The sequence below is a fragment of the Diorhabda sublineata genome, chromosome 7 (assembly GCF_026230105.1).
Source record: "Diorhabda sublineata isolate icDioSubl1.1 chromosome 7, icDioSubl1.1, whole genome shotgun sequence".
In the NCBI taxonomy this organism is placed as follows: Eukaryota; Metazoa; Arthropoda; class Insecta; order Coleoptera; family Chrysomelidae; genus Diorhabda; species Diorhabda sublineata.
The window spans coordinates 24302831-24329747 of NC_079480.1; the positions used below are offsets into that span (position 1 = coordinate 24302831).

Genomic DNA, 26917 nt, shown 5'->3' on the forward strand with positions numbered 1-26917 from the left:
AGTGCTGTGATTTATACTTTTTGGTCCAAGACATTTTTTTTGTATACGAATTGTTTTCGTTCTCGCAAATTCAGACTTGGAAGTTTTAAAATGGTTAAAACCATCGGTTGAAACTCGTAAATTAATCGCAAGTCTTCATAGTCTAGGCAAAATTAACCGTACCATTAACCACCGAATTGAAAATGTCTCGGTACTACAACTTGAAAAATTACGTATCCACCAGGAGCTTTGACGATATAAAACGGCCTCGAAATACCTCAGCAGCTGAAGATTAACGTATTATATTGATCAGTAAACATGATCGGGGTCTCACGGGCTCAGATTTAGCAGCTCAGATTCCTAATGAGGACTTCTAAAGTGAAGAGGAGGTTGAGAGAAGCTCACCTTTTTGGAGAATTGCTTGAAAAATCTCACTGTAGCCCAACCAATACAAAAGCTGAATTAGATTCTATCTTTGGTGAGAATGCTCCTTCATTATCAACAGTAAAATATTGGGTAGCAGAGTTTAAGCGAGTGGTCGACCAATTGAGGTCACGACTCTTGAAATGTTTGAGAAATTCCACAAAGCGGTACCGGGTGATCGTGGAATGAGAGTGTGCAAGCTAGTAGATATAGTAGGCTTTTCAAAAAGTGCAGTACATCGCCTATTAACTGAAAATTAGGACACGAGACAGCTGTGTGAAAAGATGGGTGCCGCGTTTGATCACGATGGAACAAAATCAGCGTCGTGAAGATGTTTCCATCGAGTGTTTCATAACCATGGATCAAATGTGGGTCCATTGCCTCACCCTCAAAACAAAAAAACAATCAAAACTATGGATTGAAAAGAGGGAACCGACTCCAAAAAGGCAAAGTCTGTTCTATCTGCAGGTGCTTCTGGAACCATCTTTGTATACTATTACTTGGTTACATTTATAAGAGATCTAAGTTCTGCTGAGTCTATTCTTGGTCTTGTTCTCGTGAATCTGAGGCTGGTACTATTCTTGCTTTTTCTGCAAAACCAACACCAGGGCTGCAAGGTCAAGAGCAGTCTCGCTTATCACTATTTTTATTCTTTCTCACAACTAGTTAGTTTGTACAGTTTTGTAGTTCCGGTTTGAATCTGTTTTTTCTTCATATTATGTGATCTGTCACCATATGGTAGAATCTAAGGTTATGTTTCTTTAACAAATTATCTCTAATCTTTTTTTGGTGACATCTATTTTTAAATCTACTCCTCAATTAGGAACGTATTGATTGCTTTCGATGGATAAGCATTATTTAGAGTCAAGATTCGAATAGTACTATCATTTTTTTTCCATGAATCTTCTTATAGGCGAACCAGGAACCGCGAAAACTGTAATGATAAAAGGATATTGTTCAACATTCGATCCAGAATTCAAGTTGAACAAATGCTTCAATTTTTCTTCTGCGACAACACCTAATATGGTTCAGGTAAGTATGCAACAGTATAGAAAAACCTTAGGATTAGTATTATATTCTATATTTCTTCTAATCTTTGATTTTGGTTTACACGATTTTAATTTTTAGCTTATTCATTATCTTTTATCTCACTTATATTTCTTCTTCCAATATAATTTCTTTTTTTGTTCATACTTAATCTGTCTGACATCATTCTCCTTTTCTGGTATTTATTTTATATTTTCTGTCTTTATCTTATCACTTTTATCATTTCATATACTTCGTCTTTCCAACTGATGTCCGTATGAATGAAATTCTCTTACTATATACGGTGTTTCAATGAAAACAAGAATCCCTCTAAGAAAATTAACAAATTGATACTAAAAATTGTAACCACTTGAAGCCCCAATGGTAGGAATTACGACATATAATATTTGGCTAGTTATTACGTCCAAGCTTTTTGGTTTCTTTTATGTTTAATGAAAAATTCAACACCTTCTTTATACTGAAATCTATGCAATTGAAAAATGTGTTTAGTTCAATCTAGAGAGGAACTATCGCAAACAGAAGATCATTATCCTAACCGATGGTCAATAAGCCATTAAAGCTCTAAGATCCAATATCATAAATTCCTAACTAGTTTGGGATTGCCTAGAAAAATTAAACGAGCTAGGCAAGAAAAATAAAGTTCTTCATGGAATCCGAACACTTCTGTGGTATCAGCTACAGAATACAATGGAAAAAGCATCGGAAAAGAAGGTAGATAGGATCAAAACCTATTATTGAGACCACCTACAAAGGCTGAGACAGGCAAACTATAATCAAGAGTAAGTCTGATGAATGTATCAATCTAAGAAAGAACAATCTACGAATACTAATAGGAATTCTATCGGGGGGCACTGTGCACTGTCGCCTCAACAAACATTTGAAGAAGCTAGACCTAGCAGATAATGCGACGTGCAGCGTTTGTTGCACAGAGGACGAAACTTCTATCCACATTCACTCGAAGTATGAAACACTAAGGAACTCCAGAGCACTACACCTTGAAGTAGAAGACGAAGATCCCTGGAAATTAAAGCCATCCCACATTCTAGACTTTTTAAAAGGAGGGAAATTAATGGATCAGCTGTAAACAAAGGGTTCCCCAGTATCCCAGCCGGTAAGGGGGATAAAATAGATCCTTTAGGTCGCAATGTATACGAGACCTCAAATCCATACATACACACACATACTTGAATCCATTACATAACATAAATTTAGCTTATACATTTTTTTTTGTTGAGAAATATGAGCTGAGGGAACGCGTGTTATTTTTTCGAGTTTAGGGTGGTGGAAAGACAAAAAGTAAGTGCGTTTGTGAAAGGAATGATAAAATTAGCCTGCTCGAGAAATATTGATAGTTATATAGGTTTGATTCCCTAATAGAGAAGTATGAAGAAGATTGATAGCGAGGTTGACGTGCAATGATGCAGTGAATGGTGTTCTACTCGACAGGTTCGGTGCCCGAATAGAATTTTAATCCGCACCAACTCTCAACTAACTTTCGAACAGTACATAATCCCCCCACATTATGCTACACTCGTAAAATTTTGACTCAGAGTTTCCGAAGACTTTGTAGAAGTTATAGAAAAGGTTCTAGTGACCGTATCCCTAGCCTGTGGATTTCTTTTTGTGGAGTAATATAAAATCTAAAATATTCGTATTTCTATCTCCAGATGCTGCTGATTATTTTCGACAGATTGCCGATAATTGACACCGTATTTGAAAATTTAAAACAAATTTTTGAAATAGGTTGTTGGATTGTATGGAGGAATACTCTTGACGGACGTTACTATTTCGTTGAAACACTGTGTATATTCCAGGACGTAAAAATATCAAGAATATTAGTTATTTCATTTAAATCAATAAAATATTTTTTCGTAGCTTACTTTAAATTAGAAGAGGCAAAAATCGAGATGATTTACAAACGTGAACAAATCAAAAGGTTATTAATTTTCATTGGTTAGGTTATGGATGACAATGAAATTTTATAGGTTAGATAAGGTTACGTTGTTGTGAATGATTTTTGATATTGATTGGTTAATTCATAAAAGACATTAAATTTTTATAGGCTAGGTCGTTATGAATGAAGATATGCATCGATTGCACTAAGGGGATTTAAATGTTTTTAAAAATAGACGTTTTTTGTAGTTTTTTTCTCAGTTGTTAAGACTTGATGGCAGACAATGGTAGACACCTGGATATAACTTGTTATCGCTTTTGTGGGAGGTTGTCCAATTGGTGAGTGACCTCTTCGACTGACCAATTTACTTCTTGTCACAATTTAAACAAGGAATTCTATTTATTACGTTAGGCAATTTATTGGTTTGGTATTATAACTTTTATTTTAGTAAAAAAAGATTGAATATTAAGTATTTGACTGTACGCTTGACTGACTATCTTAATATTGTGCTGTTTAAAGATTCCAGAATATTTGGGAGTAACTGACTTGATATTTGCAGGTGATATCGGTTCAATGTTAAAGTCAGTGTCAGATGTATTATAGTTTAACTCACAAAACTGGAATGTATCCTATCTCAACACAACATCCATGTTGTTATAAATCAGAGAATATTTTATTCCCGTTATTTACAAATTTACATAACAAAAGGAGGAAAGTCAGTTGTTATATACTCCATATAATGTTTAAATTGGAATAAATTAAATAGGACTGATTATATGATATTACAAAAACAAATTGTCACGAATATAATAAAAATAAATCAATTGCTTTGCACTAAGTCAGACATCGAATGAAAGACAACTAAAATATATCAGCTCAAGATAAAAATTATCAAAAATTCACAAGCAAGGAAATGATTTATTCTTATTAAACAGAATAAATTATCACTTAATGATAATCAAGGTATAAAAGAACTCAATTAATTAATTAATTATTATTAGAGAATTATCGAATCCTACGTCGACAAAAGAGTTGGTACAACATATGGACCGCCAGCTGGTAAAACTTTGACCGTTTTTATTGACGACATTAATATGCCTGTAATTAATGATTGGGGCGATCAAATAACGAACGAAATCGTTAGGCAGTGTATGGAAACAGGAGGTAAAATAATCAACATTATTATCTACGCTTACTAGTATAACGAAGTTAAACAAATTGTTTTTTTTCCCTATAACATTGTAACTTGAGACTATTCCTCGAGGAGTGGTTTAGGTCCAGCAAAGTTCAAATATCTCAGGTGTTATTTTTGGCTGTCGCAGTTTGGTAGGTACAGAGCTGAAAAAAACGGAGGGGGGACGACTGATGTCAGTATCCGTATCCGATACGAAGATTTGATAATCAAGATGAGAGTAAACGGTTATTTTAGAGCACTGAAGAAGCTTCTGCGTAACTACCTCAATAACACAAGATTCCTGATCAAGCTCTACAAGACGGGATTCGTAATGGAATAGTTGGAGGTAGAAGTACCATCAGACAAGCAACGCAAAGACTTCAGGAAGCGGTCGTGTATTGAATCGAAGATTGTTGTTGAATTTCAAAAAGAGAAATTATGAGAGAAAAAATCATCTTAAATTGACATTTGAGGACCGCTAGTCTACCTAATAGACAAGACGAGAAAAGCGATTATCAGGATTCATCGGAATAAGTAACTGAAGACCAAAAACCATCCTTATTACCATTATGATGTATGCATCTGCAGTGTGGGGATACGCTGGTGTAGGTCATAGAAATCACCCTGGAGATTTACCGACCAAAGGAAGATGGGAAATATCATGGAAGATTTAAATAGCTGAGGACTAACCCAATATCTAAATGGAGGAGCTGACAGATTACACCAGATATACAGTGAACTGTTGAGATACTTATGGGCGACATTTGGCTAGTGTCATTATCGTAAAATTTCAATACCTGTAAATGGAAAAACGGCTTTTCCAGACGACGCTTCTCCAAATTGTGAGTGTTGTCACTGCCCGTCGATAGAGTGATTTTTATGGGATGTCAAAGATGAGGCTCATCATAACAGAATGAAGAAACATTTGTCCAGCCACTCGAAGACATTTCTGGGAAATAGTCTCGGGCAGTGGCCGCCATACACCAGTATGATCGATCTTTTTATTGTTTAGGTTTCTATAGTTTGGATAAACCCGGCGATTTCTCTGTGATAGCCGATGTGATGTTTCTGGCGGCAATGATTCATCCCGGAGGCGGAAGAAACGACATACCTCATAGACTCAAGAGGCAATTTTGCATTTTCAATTGTACTTTACCCAGCACATCAGCTATGGACGTAATTTTCAGTAAGTACATTTCGATAAATTGACCAATATTCGTTCAAAAATTCGTTTTCAAGGTCAAATAGCTTGCGGATATTTCTGTTTGGAACGATTCAATGAAGAAATATCCGAATTTATACCGAAACTTGTACCGCTCACAAGACACTTGTGGCAAAATACCAAGAAAAAGATGCTACCGACCCCCGCGAAATTCCATTACGTATTTAATCTTCGAGACCTTTCGAGAATATGGCAGGGAATATTGACGGTGCAAGTTCTAGAATGTCCCGATAAAGCTAAAATGCTTAAATTGTGGAGACATGAATGCACGAGGGTTATATCCGATCGGTATGACGATAAATTCGCCTATATATTTCTTCTTTTCGCTTATATTTCTCGTTTTTGAAGTTTTACTGAAGATTCCGATCGTGAATGGTTCACGAAAGCGTTGAGAAAGCAAGCGGAAGAAGAACTCGGCGATGATCTTGAATTTTATCCGGAAGAAGAAACTTTTTGGGTAGATTTTCTCAGGGAACCACCCGAAGCGACTGGGGACGAACCGGAAGATTTTTGCTTCGACGCTCCTAAAATATACGAGGAGATACCGAGCTGGGAATTTCTCAAAGAAAAATTATTAAGTGAGTTGTTTTTCACCACAAGTTTATACTGCCATGACTTATTTTTCTTTCCTAATCGGTCTTCAACTAATTCCACAATTCTTCTTCAAAGGTTTCGATTCTGTACTTTGCACTCCAATTCGGTTCTACCTCTCTAATATCCTTAAAAACTGCATGCAACTATTATTTCTTTGGCCTTCTCTTTCTTCTTGTACATCCTTTCCCTTCTTCAACGGTTCTTTTTGCAAATTTTTTTCCCGTCATCTTTTTAGTATGCCCCAACCATTTTACTCTTTGGACTTTTCTGTATCTTCTTCAATTCTTTGCTAGTTCTTCTTCATGGTCCTTCATTTGTTTATATTCCTCCAAAAATTTTCCGCAACATTTTCCTTTACTATATAACCAGTTTTGTTTTTTCAGCCTAATTTTTCACTTCCGTATTCTATTCTAAATAACTCCTTCGATTTTACTTCTTTCGGCTATTACCTTATTTATTTCTGTCTGATCTTCATTTTTATTTTTATCTTATATCTTGTTTTCTTTTGGTTTCTTCTTAATACATAATTTTTTGCAGCCTCTTCTAGTTTACTGAATGATCTTTCCATTTCGTTAAATCATCTGCATATGCAATTATTTGCTGTTTTGTTTGTTGTTTTGCCAACACCAGATTAAAAGCCATTGTCGATATTGGATCTTCTTGTTTCAATCCGATTTCAATCCTAAATTTGTCTGATACAATTGCATCAATCGTTACTCTTCTAAGTGAGTTATCTTATGTCATCTTGACTAAATTTACAATTTTTTTCGGAATTTCCAGTAGATTACAGGCAGCGTACATTTTATTTCTGTCTACTCAGTCACGAGCCTGCTCAAAATCTATAAACATAATATGAAGGACTAGATTTCGCTCATAGCTTTTATCCATGATAGTTTTAATGGTAAATATATGATCCAACTTTAACCAAATCCTTGTACACCACATCAAAAAGTGATCTCAAGCATTTGTTCTTCATTCCAAATTTTCTCTATTATTCTGCATATATTCCTTTTTCTTTATCTTCCTCGCCGTACATGATAATTTCTGCCGGGATCCCATTTCCTCCTGCACCCTTATGGTTTTTCAAATTTTCTATCAGTTCCAAGATTTCTCCATCATTTGGTTCCTCCACGAGATCCTCATTTTCTTTCGTTTATATTGTATACTGTTTGTTATTCTAGCTTTTATGGCTTCGTATAACGACGCTATTCGAGGTAGTCCAATGGATATGGTGTTTTTCCATGACGCCATGGTGCACTTGATGATCATTTCTAGAATAATCAGAACGCCACGCGGTAACGCTTTTCTTGTTGGTGTTGGTGGTTCGGGAAAACAGAGTTTGACACGTCTATCTACTTTTATGGCTAATTACGAAAGTTTCCAGATACAACTCACAAGGTAATGTATATAAAAACGTGGAGTTTTCTTCAACTCTTTATTTTCTTTGATTAATTAACGGCGAAGGCGAAGGACTGTTCTAGGTGAGATTATGTTGGACAGCTCGGAATAGCCTCTGCGTAATTGTATCGCTATATCAGAGTCTAGTCAGCGTCTTTCTTCTATGCTCTAATCTGTTCAAGTTTCTGATCAACTCTGGATCTCCTATAAGTCGAAATGTTCTCTTTTGTTTTGATTCGACCATCCTCAGGATATTCTTGGGAGCCGCGTTCCAAATGTGGTAGCAATCTGAAACTTGTAGGGGATTAGAAGCTATTGCGAAGCTTAGTCGTAAAGAGGAAGTTTGTGTGAAGCTGCCTTAGCTAATTCAGTCATCTGACTATGAAAGGACATATTGCTTCCAACCTCAACACCTAACAAGCGAATTTGCGGTGATAATGATCTTTTATGTCTGTCAGCGGTCTTTATAAAACACAGTCTAAGACTTTTCTACAGTAAACTCAATCAGATTGCTTCTATTTCACTCCAGAATGCTCTCAAGATCGGTATTCATGATGGGGATCTGTTGCTGCGTATGGATTTGCATCTTAGGCGAGTTTATTGGGCGGCTGACTTGAACGACGACACCATGTGCTATAGATCGGGTTTGCATTTTTGTCGAGTGAATCGTTGATGTGCCGGAGAAATAGAGTAGGTGACAAGATGCATTTCTGAGGAGCACCAGCGTTGACCTTGAGCCTTTCCGAGGTGTCCATCGATAACGTCCTGGATGCATTGGTCTTTGAGAAAGCCATTAAATGATGGTAACAAACCGTACGATCTTAATTCATTTGGGAGGTTGGTATGCCAAGCCTTTGATATTTTCAGTACATTTGATACGGTTGCGTTGTACAGATCAGGGTCTATTGTCAGAAACTAGCAAAGTCATCATTTTGTTTGGGGTCTCTGCTTGGTTCATTGATAAATTGGGTCAGTCCTTGAATGAATCTTCAGCTTCATAGCCTTCATCGTTAGTTGTGTTGGAAAAATTCCACCAGCTGACGTGGTGAACATTAAAGTCAACAGCGGTGACAATATCTGCGTTTGGATGGTTTGATTGTATGTGTTCTTTCAGTCGTTGTTCTAAAGCACATAACATTGAATTCTATAGGCACAAGATTCTTTTTTTCCACTCTGGAAATCGGAGACATCTGAAACCGGACACACTTGAAACCCATTCACGTCGCCTAGATCCGATGCGGTTGTATCTCACCGGGGCGATGCGACTGGGCTACATCTACCCCAGTAAAACTATATTTACAAATCAACAAGATATAGATTGCTTCACTTTATACAATCCAATTATCTGGAAAACTAAAATTTATCTTATCTAAACACAGTATCAATGTATATCATAAATTAGAAAGTCGCAATCCCCGTTATTTATGAATTTAACAAATAAAAATGAAAATACAAACGAATTTTTATGTTATTTACTCCATACCGTGTTTAAATTGTCCAAAAAAGTACATGGGAATAACTACGCAATATCTAGAAAATAGAAAGAATGATCACAAATATCTTGAACATGCATCAACTAAATAAACAAAATAATATTTGTCCTAGGTGAAATTTGATTTAGATTTAACTTTCCATAACTAGGGGTGATCCCGATACAGCGCTATCAGAAGCAAGATCAAGGCATCAATGAGACCGATTTTCAATTTAGTAGATTGTCTCTCTCTGGCGCTTTATACCGATATATGACCTTTTAATATTTTGACTTGTCCTGAAAACTTCTTGAAATTGGTCATAAATTTCTCCCTTGACTGTATTTTTAACGGTTTCTGATATATTGGGACATAGAACGTTCCGATCCCTTGCTAGACATATTTACGTTGTCATTTCGAGAGTTATCTTATACAGGAAACCCCAGAGTTGACAAAGGGGCCAAGCCTGTGCCAGTCCTTGGAAGCTTAGCTTAGCCGTACCTGTATTGACCCATACACGGGACAGGCTACTTAACTCAGCTTTGGCCATACCAATGATTACCCAAGCTCGGGCCAAGGCAGGGATACACAGCCTTGGTCATTCATTGGCCACCCAAGCTTGTAAAAGCCTGGGTATCCCATTTATTGTCAACACAGGCTCGGGCCTAGGTTGGTTGATCCAGGCTTGGCCATATCAATGATTACCCAAGCTTGGGTTCAAGTATTTTCGGCCAACACTCCGTCGGCAGCCATAGTTTTTTTTTATTGTGGCTCTGATCAATTCGATCTCTATTTATTTCAGTGTGTGTATTTCTTATAACATTTTTTATTATTTACCAATACTAAAAGTAGCCATGTCTGAAGCGTATCTTCGAGTTCAAAGATTGCGTGCCTTGATTAGAGAAAAAAACTAACTCAGTGTGAACGGGCGAAGCTTAAATTATTTAAGTGTGAACATCAGCTCTGTGAGTTAACGATAGTGGTACAGACTTGTGCAATTTACAAGTGTTTAATAATCATAATTTGGATAATGATTCTATAAAGTCTAGTGAATGCGATTTTGACAGCAGTAGTAATAATTTAGAAAGTAATAGCAGTAATCATAATGAATAAAAAATAAATAAAGAAATGAAATAAAGATAAAGAAGGAAAAGTTATGTAATGAATAAGTCTTGGTATTTAACCTTGGCCCAGTCCTGGCAGTTAAGCACGGCCCAGTTTTGGAGACCAAGCTTGGCCCAGTCTTGGAGACCAAGCTTGGCCCAGTCTTGGAGACCAAGCTTGGCCCATCGTTATCACTCCAGAGTGTTACCAATATTGGGCCAAGCCTGGCTTACAAGCTTGGCCCAGAGTCCTAGAGAGTTGGGCCAAGCCAGGGCCAGCCTTGGGCCCTTGGAACTTTCCTCTATGGGATTTCCCAGATATTGATTCCCAAATCTTCATTTCTTATTTATTCTTTTTCTGTATCAGTAAATTTCTTCTCATACTTTTATATTATCTCATTAGATCTTACAACGTGGGTAATTTAATGGACGATATGAGAATTTTGTACCGAGCCGCCGGTTTAGACGGCAAAGGAATGACTTTCATATTCACCGACAACGAAATTAAAGAAGAAACCTTCTTGGAGAGCGTCAATAATATCCTAAGCTCCGGCGAAATTGCAAATCTCTTCGCCAAAGATGAATTAGACGAGATACAATCTGAACTGATTCCTATTATGAAGAAAATTTTACCGAAAAAACCTCCTACCGTAGAGAATCTCTATGATTTCTTCATAACTAGAGCTAGAAGTAATTTGCATGTCACTTTATGTTTTTCACCAGTGAGTTTAACGTTGTTTCTTTCTTCTTACGAATATTTTTGTCGTTGTTTGTATTACTTTTAAAGGTCGGAGAAAAATTTAGGAGTCGCGCACTGAAATTCCCCGGATTAATATCAGGCTGCACCATAGATTGGTTCAGCAAATGGCCGGAAGATGCTCTGATAGAAGTATCGTCGCATTTTCTTCAAAAGTATAACGTCGTCTCAACTCCGGAGGTGAAACTAGAACTCATAGAAATAATGGCAGAAATTCACGACGGCGTCAGCAATTTTTGCGAAGAATATTACAACAGGTAGAAAATATCGAAAAAAAAATTGTGTTTTTGACGCGTTTATTTCTAATTCAGGTTCCGACGAAGGACTTACGTGACCCCGAAAACGTTCATATCGTTCTTGGCGGCGTATAAAGTTTTATATAAGATAAAACTTGATGAAATCGGAGTGTTGGCCCAAAGGATGAAAACGGGATTGAAAAAATTGGTTGAAGCTGCCGCTAGCGTCGACGAATTGCGCAAAGAATTGGCGGTAAAAGAAATTGAAATGGAAGCTGCGACCGAAAAAGCCGAAGGGGTAAGTTTAGTGAATCACTACATCAACACTCATAATTACATTATATGACGGGCGTTTCGTGATCCAAGTTATCATCTTCAAAGACGGCATTCCTATATCAGTACGGTATTGTTGTTTAAGTAACTTTTTGCGCAACTTCTTTAAGTTGAAACGAATTCTTCTCCGAGTATAACCAGAAAAATAACTCGGTTTAAATGCAAAATCTAGTTACCATACCCAATCCCGAAACTATTATTTATAAGGGCTGGATATTGTAGCCAGTGCGACCCCACCTTCGGTATCGGCATCGGTAGAGAGAGAGAGATACGCTAAAATCAATAAAGGGGATGGTATCGAAGCGAGAAGCCAACTAAATAGCACCGTTGAGAGTAATTTATTTTTCTCTTGGAAACGGAATCCGCGCAGGTCCACCGTATTGTTAGAAGGAAAATACTGGTAACGTCTTAGTATTTGGAAGAGCAGATTAAGTTCTAGAAGAACCAGCAGTTCGTCCACCACGCATTCTACGGCTGGAGCAGAATTTTTAGTTTTTATTAAAGAAAATTGTCGCCGATGTAATTCGACATCTGAACTTTGGAGTCAAACCGACATATAACCACGAAATGACGTTACAAAGTTTTGATAACTTCTTCCTTTGCAGCTTTAATTAGCTTCGATATTGCTTAATAAATTACAATAAATACAAAGTGATGAAACATAATTAATATTCAGACGTCGGCGAGGAGTTCTCTTTGTCACTCGAGTTTTATTAGGAAGTAGTAGATTATTCAGCGTACAACCTCGATTTACCACCACTAGACATTCATTAGTTTCCATAACTTTGATGTTGGAAAACGCTTGGAAACGCAAACGTTGATGACGGGACTCGAAAATGTTCAAATGTTGATGGTGACTATTATGAAAAATGAATATTCAATATAAGTAGTTGAGTTTGTATGTGCAAGTGTTTGTAGTTTTCTGAGCACTTCGTCATTTTCCCAAAGTTGAAAAGGAAAACGTCATAATTGAAATAAACACGTAACTGCTCAATAATAACGTTTCCTTTATTTGTTTTCTAGGTATTAGAGGAAGTGATGGCAGCTTCAGAAATCGCCAATAAAATTAAAGAAGAAGCATTGGTGGTAAAAGATAGAGCAGAAAATCTAGTGGCTCTCATAAGCGTCGATCAAAAAGAAGCCGAAAGTAAATTGATGGCTGCTAAACCGGCACTCGACGCAGCCGAAGCTGCTTTACTAGTAAGCTCTATTCTCCATTCTCATAACGGGGTTTTATTATATTGTATACATCAATTTGAAACAGATCATCATAATATTTATTTGTCAGATTATATCATCAACTTAGTTTGGTTTTCTATGGCGTCGATTGACTAACTAATTTAGTCTTTGGTGTGTTAGAGTGTATCCACGGAACAGAGTGAGAATAATGTTTCCTTTGAATAAAAACCGAGATATTAGGCGAAAGAATTAGAAAAAATTGAGTGATGCAGTTAGAAATGGATGCTATAGCAACAATTAACAACACCAAGTCGATCAGCTCTATCACTTTCCGTACAATCTCTACGACTTTTGACACTTTCCCAGATTCAATCTATCTTTCAAAGGACATCGAACTGATGCACTGAAATTATTACGAAAATTGATCTAGGAGTAACTTGACAACAACATCAAAAGAACCCATTCGATGCAAATTAGAAGTAGAAGGTCAAATAATACAACAGAGAATGAAATTGACATAAGCAGGAATTAAACTATAGATCAAATAAGGCCGCGGGATGTCTCAGGACGAAGTACGGCGAAGCAACCATCTAAGACAAGAAATTTGAATTTAGAAAGCAGCAATCAAACCTATAATGACCTGTACATCAGAAATGAAGAAATTTAAAAAACGAAACAACCATCGGAGACTACAAAAAATAAAATTTTTCGGCGGATTTAGAGAAAGATACATAAATCTTCAAATTTGTAGACTGAGTAGAAGTCGACCACGAAAGAGGTGGAATATCAATTTAGAGGATGAGGAGCAGCTCCCATAATAATTCTACGTAAAAGCTAAAGCCTTTAACATGCAAGTATTCACCGCAAAAACTTAAAATCTTGTCATCTCTAAAGAACCAATGAGGTGCAAACTCGCCCTAGAAAATAACACCATAGAACAGGTAATTTCATTTGACTACCTAGGCACACAAATCAGCGCAGACCAGAACGGAATAAATGAAGTAAAAGGACAAGCAAACAAAGTCAATCGAATAGCAGGCGCACTCCTGGACATTAACTAATAATACCAGCATCAATAAAAGGACAAAAGTTCAAATATACAAAACCTGCGTTAGACCCATATTGACATATGCTATAGAAACAAGAGCGGACAACAAAAGAGACACACTAAGAGGCAGAAATAGAAACACAGACATAAGACACGAATGTAAGGTAGAAGACATAGTCTTGGTGGGGACGTAAACGTAGAAGAGCTTGGAACGAACACGTGGACAGGATGACCAGAGAAAGATTAGCAAAGATTGCACGAGACGGTAAACCAGGGATACGACGACCTTTAGAAATACCTCCAAAAAGATGGATGGATTCATGGATATCAACATCTCAAGGATGAAACGTTGGAAACTAGAGGTCTAAGGTCTATAATACGTTAAAGAAAAAGAAGGAAAGTTGTGGCAGAAAGAACAAGATGGATCTATTATAATGATGTGCTTTTCACTTAAATGGAAATTACACGAATAGGGAGATGTAGAAGTAGGCTTGATGTTTTTGAACCGAACCTTTATTTGAGGCAGTCAACTATTTATTGCTATCAAACACAATCTGAATGACGTAGCTTATTCAAATGTAAGCAGAAGTCAATTGATCGATGCCATATGCCATTTTATTGAATCGAAAGAGATGTTCAATAGTTATATAATTTTCTTTAATTTTTCATATGTTAGATCTTTTTATATGCTTTTCTTGAAGATTCAAAAAGACCTAAAATCAAAACGATTCATCACGAAAAATAATCCATTTTCAGACTATAAAAGCGGCAGATATAGCAACCGTACGAAAATTGGGTAAACCTCCTTATTTGATTTTACTTATTATGGATTGCGTTTTGATTTATTTCAAGAGAAAATTGGAACCCGTTAAACCGGATCCAGAAAAAACTTTTTTGCTTCCATCTTGGGCCGAATCTTTAAAAGTAAGTTGGTTATAGTTATTTGTTCCATTCTGACTTTTATTTTAAGATAACCTGGAAGATCTCCCCATCAATCTAAGCGTCTTACTCGGTCAAAACTTCTTCATTTATTATAACTACAATTAGTATTGTCTACACTAACACTAATATGTGAAATTCGACGCTTTGCTTTTACACTAAGCACTTAGGTAACTAACTCAAAAGGCTTCGTCCTCTTCAGTCTTCTCTTCAAGTTCGTGTTGTCGATGTTCACATGTTTCAAGAGCTGCTGTTCGTGACACTTTTAGAGGATATCTGACTTGAAGAAGCGAATGATATATATACAAAATTGTTTTTTTGATGCTCACAACTCGTTTTGGTCATAAAGGGATAGAATGATTTAGAGTTTTTATAGAACAACTAATCATCCACAGAACAACTTTTCGATTATGATCGACGAGGACGTCTCTGGGCCTTCCATTCAAAGATCCGAGATAGATTCGTGAACTGTTGAGACATTATTGGAAACAAGAGTTTAAAGCAGCCGCGGGAGCAAGCGAAAGAATGACGAAGAATTGTTTCAATAGTGGAGATTTGACGCTTAAAGATCATTCGCGCTCAGGTCCTCCGCCTTGTGAATTTCTTAGGATAAGTGCTCCTATTGTCGTGGACAATTGGGGTGGACAAAGGATCATTTGAATTTTATGTTCTTACCTTGTTTCTGATAAAATGATTCATCTTATTTTTTCAAAGTACCTCTTATAATCGTGTTTTAGGTGATGGCCGAATCAGCATTCTTAAAAAAGTTACAAGACTATCCGAAAGATACCATAAATGCCGAAATAATAGATTTACTCATACCGTACTTTAATTATCCCATTTATACTTACGAAGCTGCTAAAACGGCTTGTGGTAATGTAGCAGGTCTAATTTCTTGGACTTTGGCTATGGCATCCTTTTTTGACGTAAACAGAGAGGTTTTACCTTTGAAGGTAAGTCTTATCTCTTGTTTCTGAACGAAACATTATTATTCTGATCTGAATAGGTTTTTTACACACTCACTCACACATAAACACACACACACACACAAAGCACATGGCGATTATCGAGCTGCAAATTGGAGAATACGCGGTCAAATTCTGTTTATACGTTACTTGGAAATGATGAACGATGCCAGACTGATCTTCAAGCAGATTTTGCAGGTATAAAGGCTTTTGGAGTGAGGAACATCTTATCCGAACATATGCCGAACGTAGGAAGTCCAAGAGAGCTATGTTGTCATGAGTTGTCACATTAGTGATCACATATGACATTGCCATCTGGGCCGATGTATTTCAGAAGCAGGAATCATGACGGAAAGCATCAAAAATGCTCCCCATTGGCGAAAGAAAAAAGATCTAAGGAGAAAACAGCGGAAAACCCGCTGGCAAATGTTTTAGGACGCTTAGACCAAGAGAAGCTGGATTCACCAACTTATACCTGGCTTAACCTGCCTCATAGATAGGTTAATCATTATCTAACCCAAATAATCTCCGGACATGGATGCTTTAGGGAATACCTTTATAAGTGAAAACATGAACATGAAAACATAACGCCTGGAAATATATTGGAAGCTTATCATAAATTGCATGGACAGCGACGAGGATGTTCGCTGTTGAAGTGTGGAAAGAACTACGCGCTGAAGAGACAAAAATAAGAAGTAGCAAAATTGGGATAGTGGAAGTAAATGAAGGAAGAGCTAGATCCCCCCTTGCGAAATAGTGCCTAACGGCGGTTCCGCGGGGGAAACAAGAGCCAGAGATAGAAGAGGTTTTTAGTCGGTATGGAAAAGGCTTCAGAGTTAGACATACCAGTCCTGACGATACATAAAAGTATTTTCATACCTCCAATAAAAACACCTTCTGCCATTTCTTTTCCTCTTCCTACTTTTGTGGGAAATTCCCTTTAGTTCATGTAAAGGGCGGCTACACAGCCTTGACTAATGTGCTTACTGTACAACGATACATGTTGATATACTCTTTTCAAATTTTGGAAGACATGGAAGCACCAGAAATTCCAATTTCTATTGTTTCTTTTCCAAAATAATTAAAGCCATTCACATGTTTTTCTACAAGTGTTTTTTTTGTTAAAACATAGGCGAATCTAGCAATTCAACAGGCGAAACTTACTAGAGCTCAAGACGAACTTGAAAGCGCTATGGAGCTATTGCGGACAAAAGAAGAAGAAGTAAGACAATGTCAGGAACAATACGAAGAAGCAATGACTTTTAAACAGGTATCGTTATTTGATAGTTGACACTTCTAATAGATTTTTTATAGAGATTTAGGCACTTCAGTTACCCAGAAGCTACCTCGAAGAAGTAGTGCTTAACTTTATGAAGTGGAACAAAAAACCCCAGTCAATTAGCCCTCTTTTGGAGGCAAAACAATTAGATGCACAAAATATTTTAAGGTAACTTGCCAAAGAGTCTAAAATCTTCCCAGAAGCTGATGTAAAAGGGGAACTAGACGGGAATAACATAGATACACTGATGAGGTCGCCAGAGAAGTTTGGAGTGAAAATACTGGATGGAACAGTTAAGAAAAAATTTTAAAATGAGCTATAATATGATACAACTAAGAAACTATGACCAAAAGTGATGGAAAGAAAAGCAATAAACAGATGAAGGCTTCTTTATTAGTTTAAACAAAGATTAAAAAAATATTGTCACCTAAACGAACATAAACTTCTCCAGAAGACATCTGTGGGTTCTGTGGGAGAAGAATACATTTAGGAGCTAGTTGACTGAGGGACACTACGTAATGCCTTGGATCGACATCTGGGAACAGGAAGATTTGATCTATACCTGGTGGATGATCTAAAATTAAAGGATCAGAAAAAACTATTGAAACAAAGATTGAAAAATTAATATGATGTAGTAGAGCGATGGAAATTACGACCAGAGGAGAAGAAAAGAATGAATTAACCACATGAAGTGATCCCTGATATTATTGCCTAAATGGACACTATCACCTCGATAACGTAATGGAAGAAGACGACTGGGTTCTGTGAGAAAATGATACATTCATATACTGGACAATACTGAATCTTAGGATCTCAGACATTTAGGAACAGAAAGATTCGATTTGTAGCCTGCGGATGATCTAAAAAAGTATCGAGAATGAAAAACGTAAGCGATCCTCAAATGTAGCGATCATCTTATTTAGTAACTATGATCAGAAGACAAGAATAGAATGTATTAACTAGAGGAAGTTTTCTATAAGAGTTTCAACAAAGATTTAAACAAGATATTGTTTCCTAAATGGACAGGACATTATAGAATTTCCGGACTCGACATTTCGGGAAGAGAAAGATTCAATTTGTAGCCAGCGAATGTCTTAAAAGTAAAGAATCGATCAAATGGAGAAGAAGAAGGAGCAAACCATCATACCGTAAAGTTTACACACAGACAAGAGGAATTGAATGAAGAAGTACCTGGTTATGATAGTAGGTGGTTATTAATCGTTGCGAACCATAAACCTTCTGTCCCATTTTGAGCTACCAAAGATTAATTGGAGCCTATGCACCAAATGCACAGCATGGACATGGCGTCTATCCGTGTAATAATAATTTGTTTTCAGAAAATCTTTGATGAAGCTATGAAAGTGAAAAATAAAATGGACGCCGCCACAGCGCTTATAGACGGATTGGCGGGCGAGAGAGTGAGATGGACTGATCAACTGGCTCAATTCAAAGCTGAAACCGAGCGACTTGTCGGCGATGTGATTCTCCTAACTGGTTTCTTGGGATACACCGGTCCCTTTAATCAAGAATTCAGACAGTTGATGCAACAATCGTGGATCGATTCATTGGTTAGACGTAAAATGCCGGTTACTTTGAGTCTCAATATTATCGATAGTTTAACTGATTCGGCTACGGTAAGTTACACGTTCGAGAAATGAATTCGTAGTCGTTTTAGAAAGGGGATGTTTTAGATCGGCGAATGGAATCTTCAAGGTTTGCCTAACGATGATTTGTCCGTCGAAAATGGTATTATCGTAACTTCGGCATCGAGGTATCCGCTTTTGATCGACCCACAGAGTCAAGGGAAATTTTGGATCAAAGAGAAAGAGAAGGATAACCATTTGATTGTTACCACTTTGGGTCACAAATACTTTAGGTACGACAGTATGAGTTAGATTGCACATTCTTATTGCTAGATAATTTTGACATATTTTGAAAACAAATGTTGAGTTTGAGGATTTGATTTTTCATATAGGGGTGTGTCTTGAGCCCAAAAGAAATTTTTCTCTTCTTCTTCAATGTATTGTAGGCTTTAGGTCTGTAGTTTCCAACTTGTCATCCTTGAGATGTTGATGTCCATGACTCCATCCATCTTTTTGGAGGTCTTCCTAGAGGTCGTCGTGTCCTTGGTTTACCGTCTCGCACGAGACGAAAATATTTCCATCGTTAATTATTATAAAACGAAATTTTTATTTCTATTTTGCAAAAAGTATTTGCTTGTACTAGAATTGAGCCATTTATATCTAATTTCGAAAGTTAATTTTAATATTTTGGGAGCTTCTTCAAGTTTTATTCAATTGGAGAAGATTTGTGACCCGCACTTATCGACTGGCTCAGAAGCTTCAATGAGTCACACCTAGAAAGATTTGAGGCCAACGCCGGTATTCCTCAGGGATGCATCTTGAAAACATTTTGGAATTAGGTAGAAGCAATCAGATTGAGTTTAATACAATAAAGATCCAAGCTGCTGTTTTTACAAATTAGTTTGTTGGGTATTGGAAGCAACATGTTCATAGTCATATGGCCGAAGAGGCTATATATTCCACAACAGCTTCTAATCATCTATAAGGCCCAGTTTCGTCTTTTGTCGCAGTCATGTAGTTGACCTGAGTCAGTGTTACAGCAGCTGCTCTTCAGAGCTCTCCAGCATCATCCCACCTAGAGCCATATCCGCAAGATACTGCTCGCTTTTTACATAAGAAAGTTCTAGCTAGAGGAAGCTCAAATGATTTTAATAAAGCACACGATTTTTTTCAAAAAATATACGTTTGTGCTCGGTGCTTCATCAATTTAATTGGAAGATTTGGTAACGAAGGTATTGCTATGAAGCTGTTGTACTCTGACAGACAATACGAAAGAAGATAAAATTGAAAAATGTTCTGCTTTGAAATAACAGCTTAAAACTAATCTTCTGTTAAACGTTATGACCCAAAATCAATGCAACAGCTTCCCGGTTGGAGTTTCCATTAAACCTTTTGTTTGGACGTTTTAAGAAGATTACATAAAAGTGCTTATTAAAAAAAAAGACTTTAGCTAGGCAAACAAACGTAGAATTTACTCTCATTACACCAAGAAATACAATTACATTGTCTCTGAAGACGATAAAGCGCGTAATATAGTTTAAATTTGTAATTGTGTATGGTACCAGAAATTCCAAATCATCTAGAGAACTGTTCATTGCGTCTTCTTCATTTCTGACTGTGTTGGTACGGTGTTGGTAATTTCTTCATACACCTCTAGCTAGCTAATTTGAAATTAATACTCACTCGAAACGGATCAAAGATATTCAATATTTGCCGATAGTGAAACTGAAAAATCTGGTTCAAAAAATGACAAGTTGATGGTGATTTTGATAATTAAAAAATAAAGAATATCTCATGTACTGAAATCTATTGATTGTGCCAAAATGTTTTTGTTTATCGATTAAATTATTTAGAAATCAATTGGAAGACGCCGTTTCATTGGGATATCCGATGATAATAGAAGATATCGCCGAAGATCTGGATCCAGTATTAGACAATGTAATGGAGAAGAATCACATTAAAGTTGGTACGACGTTAAAAGTTAAATTGGGCGATAAAGAAGTCGATTATAATCATAGTTTCAAATTGTACATTACAACTCGTTTGGCTAATCCCAAATATACACCAGAAATATTTGCCCGAGCTTCTATAATTGATTTTACTGTAACAATGAAAGGTAAGTTAGTTTTTGTGGACAATAACTTTACGTCTTCTTATACGTTCGAATGGAAACCATACGCGTTTTCTGCCATTAAATCTGTTGTTGTTGACTGTCCATTAGTTCGTCTTCTTTTGTTATGATTTTCATCCACTTGTTTATATTTTGTACGCTGCTATTACTGTTACCTGATATTTTCATTTCTCTCTTCTATTATTTTTTTGTTTTGTTCATTTTATTTATATTGCACATGTTCGGATAGATTTTACCACGGTTTTTTCAGTCGGTAATTAGGATTAAATTTAATAGTTCAAACTCTCCCTGTACATGTCTTACCTCGTTTTATTTCAACATGAATTTGTATTCCATATCACAACTTATTTCAATCAACTCTTCGTTCTTCTTCTGGTTGCTTCATTTGTTTATTTTGTTCTTGATATGAAATAATGTCAGAAAGTGAAATATTTAATTAAAAGTTTAGAAATAATATCTAAATATTTGATTGACACAAGAAAACTATTCTCATTGGTTTTCAGTTGTGACGTTCAGGCTTCATAAAAACATTGAGCAGTTGTCTGCTTGATGATCACGAGGTTATCGTTGCCAGAAACGTAGCGTGTTCTGTTATAATACAGTTTTTATTTATTACTTACGTATAAATATAAAATGTCTAAATTTGCATTTTACTTATATTAAAATGATCCTGGCAAGAAAAAGTAATTACATCTCACAGGATCGTCAAAACGACCAACACTTTCAAGCTATTTTTGTTGTGGTAAATTCGAATTTCTTGGTATCATAAAAAACTTTATCAAGTGTTTTAGTCGTGGTATTTTCACATCCTGGCACAAAACTGTCGTATTCACTTTGTAACACTTTGTAATACTGATTATAGTATGTAGTGTCGTTTTTTCCTTTGATATCATATTTTATTCCTTCGTCTAAATGACCAATGAGGTAGTTTCCTTAGGGTTAATTTATGCTAACCATTTCCAATATTCTTTTAGTGCATTCTCCTCCATCCATCAAAGTTTCGATCACAACCAGGTTGTTCTTTCAACTGTCACGTTGAAAAGAATCAAATTATTTGTCCCTACATCGATTTCTGTCATTGCAACTTCGAAAAACCCTCAACTTATATTCCAAACTTTTAATTTGTTCTTGGAGAATGTTTTTCCTTCAAATTCCTTCAAAACTAATATTTCTGACGTTTGGAAATATTCGTTGAACGTTCCTGCAAAAATTATTTTTGGACAAACTTTCGAAATCTCTTTCCAAATTTTAAAACTGCTTTACGATTATTTCGAGTTGCTCGACTTATTCCTCGGTTTCAGGTTTGGAAGATCAATTATTAGGTCGGGTGATTTTGACGGAAAAGAAAGAATTGGAACAAGAACGAACGAATTTGATAAAAGACGTAACCGCAAATAAAAGAAAAATGTTGGAGCTCGAACAAAATCTGTTATATAAATTGACCACGACGCAAGGGTCTCTCTTAGACGACGAATCAGTGATAACAGTATTGAACGTTACTAAAACTACAGCTAACGAAGTGAAAGAAAAATTATCCATCGCCAAGGAAACGGAAATTAAAATAAATTTAGCTAGGTACTTTCTTTTTTTATAGATTTTATATTTGGTGATTCATTGATAACACACGTACTAGAAGAAGTATGCATTACAGCAAATACTCATCAGGATCTCAGCCTTTCAATTACTTATAGATTCCATGGTCATTCCAATTCGGTCATCTTCTCTTCAGGATAGCTCCTTACGATTGAAAACCGTCCACTTTAAAGCGTGATCTTCAATATTTATCAATATACCCTCTAATAGATTGTCCTCTTTTTGTTTCTCCTTAGTTTCTTTATTTTTGTTAGCACATACTTTCGAACTGGTAGCTTCTTTGTACAGCTTCGTTTCTTTCTTTTCATCCGTCAATTCCCTCGTTTGGATCTTAGGGTGAGACTCCAGTTAATCGATTCCTGGTGATGTCATTCTAAATATCTTGTATTTTCTTCTAATTCAACTTTTAGTAGCACAAAGTTCTGATGTACCAAGCAATGTTCAATGCTTTCTTTTGAACTAGCAACTTGAGATAGTAAATCCCGATCTTGTAGATGTATATAGTAAAAAATTGGACTCGATAAGATGGAGCTCGTCATTCAGGGATCCCTTCTAATCGTCGTCCTCTCTATTAGGTCTTTGAACGTTAGTTCATTATCCAAAAATGATTCTGCAGCTCTTGCGTTAGTATAGTTCCTTCTTGGATATCCTTCTTGTTTAACTTTTGGTAGATCTGCTGTATTGTTGTCCGCTTGCTTCAGGGTGATATTATTTTGGGCTTGGATAACTTTAGGTAGTTGTGTACAGTAAGAAAACGGCCTTGTTGAGATGAAGCTCGTCACTCAGAGAACTCTTCTAATAGTCGTCTAGTTCACTAGGTAGTCAACGTTATCTTTAAGCGTCAGCTCATTTTTCAAAAAGGAATCTGCAGCTTGTAGAATCCTGTAGTATAGTTCAACATTTCTCTAATACTTTTCTGGTCTAACTCTGGTCTAACTGCTGTACTGAGGAGTCTTTTCTGCTGGTTTCATAGTAATATTATTTTGGGTTTGCAGCTTCTTTAGATAACTTTTGGTAGTGAATCCCAACGTTGAAGATGCATGTAGTAAGAGATTGGTTCTGATGAGATAAAACCCGTTATCCAGGACAACTCATAATCCTAGATTTGTTTCCCTGGTCTTAGAACGTCAGTCCTTGGTCTCGGTTCTTTGCTTGAATTTTCTTGGCACTGATTCTGATCTTGTACACCAGTCTTCAGTTCTGTTTATATTTCTAAAGATTATGGCTACGCATGAAACGTTGTTGGTGTGTTTGTATGACATTCACCATTAATCCTTGATGCTGAATGACTTTTACGTATATTGCTTTGATATTTTCCACCACTACATCCAGTTATCTACTTAAACAACACTGCTTGAGTATTATCTGCGCTGATGTTTATCCTCCACGTTGTACACCAGTCGATTCGGCGTCTAGTTGTAAAGTTCAAGCATAGATAGTTAACAGTTGATTTGTTTTTACCTAGAGAAGAATTTAGACCGATTGCAGCCAGAGGAAGCGTTCTGTATTTTTTGGTAGTATCAATGTCTATGGTGAATTACATGTACCAAACGTCATTGGTGCAATTTTTGGAACGATTTGACTTGTCTATGTACCGATCTGAAAAATCTCCAATAATATCCAGGTGAGTTTGATCACTTTCAAACTATGTTTGCGTGAATGGGAAATTAAAATATTTTTCCAATTTCTTGCAGACGAATCGTAAATATAATCGATTATCTTACATTCGAAATATTCAAATATAAAAGTAGGGGCTTATACGAGGAGCACAAATATATGTTCGTATTATTGATGTGCCTGAGAATCGATCTCGATAGAGAAACTATAACCCACGACGAATTTCAAAATTTCATCAAAGGTGGCGCCGCTCTCGACCTGAACGCCTGTCCGCCGAAACCGGCTAAATGGATAACGGATATGACTTGGTTGAATTTGGTGGCGTTATCGAAACTGAGACATTTCCAATATATCGTTCAACAGGTAAAACTTCTAAGTTAAACAGGAAAATATGTGAAAATGTGGTATTTATATTCAATATTTGTATGAAGATGCCGTTAAGCTTAGTCGCTTGGTAGTAGAGCCACATTTAAAGAGAATTCGATCGATTTATCACGTCAAGCTGTTTACCCAAATGAATTAGTTATTCTCCGGATTCGTTAATTGATATAAATAACTCCATCTCTTCAAGTTTAGTTTCATTAGGTTAGATTAGGTTAGGTTAGATTAGGTTAGGTTAGGTTAGATTAGGTTAGGTTAGGTTGGGTTAGGTTAGGTTAATTAGTACAAAAAGTCACGATTTATAGTATACGAGGGGCTCTCTGTATATTATGAGGTGCCACGAGACGAGTTGAATTTAGAGTTGGCAGCACTGCATTTTAAATACCACCAATATCCGACTGGAGCTGAATCATAGAGTGGTAGATAAAAATTTTCCTAAAAAGACTGTGATGAAACCCCAATCGTTTTAATCGCATTTTAATTTATTACTTTTTATTTTTTCTAAATATTACCATATTTACTTGAAAATCAATAATTTTGGAGAAGAAAAACATGAAAAAAGTAGTTGGAAGCGGATGGAAACTCATACCAGCACATGCCAATACTAGTGCATGCACTCAAGCTCAAAATGTTGTCAAGCCTCCGAATTCTTTAAATCAGCTCCGATTTTCCTGAAAATTTGTATTTAAGCTCATCTTATCCTCCGTATCAAGATCTACATGGTGCAAGGTGTGCAAATTGTTTTTAAGGGGTGAAAACCACCCCTTATCGAAAAATACCAATATTATAGTTTTTCCTACTTTTTTTCAATTCAAATGTTGTTCGATTATGCAGCATAAATATCTTAATATATTGTTTAATAGAAAATTTATATGTTATGAAGTATCAACCCTTAAAAATCTTTAAAAACTACCCTTCTGATGAAAATAATATAGGAAAAAATCTTTTAACGATTCAATTTAACATTCCAATTTCATTTTCACTGTGAAAAATTCATAGTATTTTAATAAAATTTAATAGGTTATTAATTGTTATTATTCAACCCTTAAAAACTACCCTTTTGTAGAGAATGAAATAAAGATAAATCTAATGAGTGCCAACTTTTAGATTTTGCATTCTTTTTGGTATTAAAGTTTCTTGTCTTTACTTGGAGTAATTTTTAATCGTCTCTACCTTGTCAATCCTTAAGTACCACCCCTTTGATGAAAAATAAAAATTTTTTAATGACTGTTAATGTGTTGATTTTGTATTCTTTCGGTATTCAAGTATATTTTCTAAACACGAAGTGATTTTTCATTCTCTACACCCTGACACCAGTATATCATCTCTTGGTACTTTCAAATATACCTTCAGGTAACTAAGCATCAACAGAAAAAATCCATGCGTCTAAATATGAAACTTTTTCATATCCTATAATTCACAAAAAAATTTCAAATTGTTATTTTTTATGTAACTACATTAATTTTGAAGCTATCACATCCTACCAAAAACCATTTTGAAGGTAATTTTCAGGGCTACAAGCCTATGTATGTTAGAGGGGTTTGAGACCTTCCACATTTCGTTAATTAAGGGACAAAGGGCTGTGAATAAGCAGTCTTTGCACTATAGTGACAGATTAATTTGATTATAACTACGTCAATTTTAATGCTACAAAAAAAAAATAAAAAAGGAAAATAATTATCATAAAAAATGCTTTGATTTGACTTTTTTTTGTTTTTGTATCTTTTATAGTTATGGAGATAAATGAGCAAATAATTTTTTGGAAAAATCAAAAAAAAAGTATTATTTAATGCTCATTTTTGCCAAAACTATGCATTTCTAATAAGCCAAACTTTCAGATGTCATAAATGACATCCAAATAAAGTATTTGGTACAAGGAGTAAGTTTAATTTTGATTTTCAATGAAATGGCATTAGTTTTAGTGCAATTTTTTTTAGCTTCAACTATTTTACATCATATTTCACTGAAATTTCAGTCCAAATTACTTATCAGTAGTCATCTGAAAGGTCTTTTTAAGTTCTTGAAAAAGTGTTCTTTGACTTTTTGTTAAAAAAGTTACCCTTTTCCCGATATTTGAGGTTAAATACTCAATTACGTAAAACAAAAGCTATTCAAGTATCTATAATTTGATAACATGATTACAGAGTTATTCGAATAAAACTATTAAAAAATGCGGTTTTTTTTTGAAGAAAAATCGTACTTTTCAATTGGTCAAACTCGAAAAATATTGATCTGGCGGAAAAACTTTCTGTGACATTTTGACTTTAAATTTGCAGATCTATCGATTTCTGTGGTTATTTTGGGTGAAAAATTCTCCACCCCCTAAAAAGAGCACCATGTAGATCTCGCTTTTTGGGTATACACCTATCATGTGTCAAAACTTTAAATAAATCGTTGCTGCATTAAAGAATTCGGTGAGTGCAGCGACTGTTTTCTTAACAAATGCGGCGAATTTTACGTCAAGCGCTCCATCTGCTGAATAAACAAAATATTACGTTGTTAGGTCGTACATGGCATGCTTCTCATTTGAAATGACCTGAACTGTCTTGGGAAGGTTCAGCGTTGATAATGCG

General features: G+C 35.9%; 1 protein-coding gene across 1 annotated transcript in view; it reads left to right on the top strand.

Moving 5' to 3' along the window:
* The window catches only part of LOC130447104 (dynein axonemal heavy chain 8), an 85952-nt gene that overhangs the window by 37891 nt on the left and 21144 nt on the right, over positions 1–26917 (top strand). The window contains 19 exon segments of the mRNA XM_056783761.1: positions 1316–1434; positions 4345–4507; positions 5530–5703; positions 5757–6027; positions 6088–6317; positions 7515–7731; positions 10707–11025; positions 11091–11317; positions 11372–11594; positions 12653–12829; positions 14613–14780; positions 15533–15748; positions 16893–17030; positions 18377–18673; positions 18731–18915; positions 20476–20738; positions 22055–22328; positions 23812–23970; positions 24041–24326. Of these exon segments, the coding sequence (XP_056639739.1) occupies positions 1316–1434; positions 4345–4507; positions 5530–5703; positions 5757–6027; positions 6088–6317; positions 7515–7731; positions 10707–11025; positions 11091–11317; positions 11372–11594; positions 12653–12829; positions 14613–14780; positions 15533–15748; positions 16893–17030; positions 18377–18673; positions 18731–18915; positions 20476–20738; positions 22055–22328; positions 23812–23970; positions 24041–24326 (4106 nt within the window).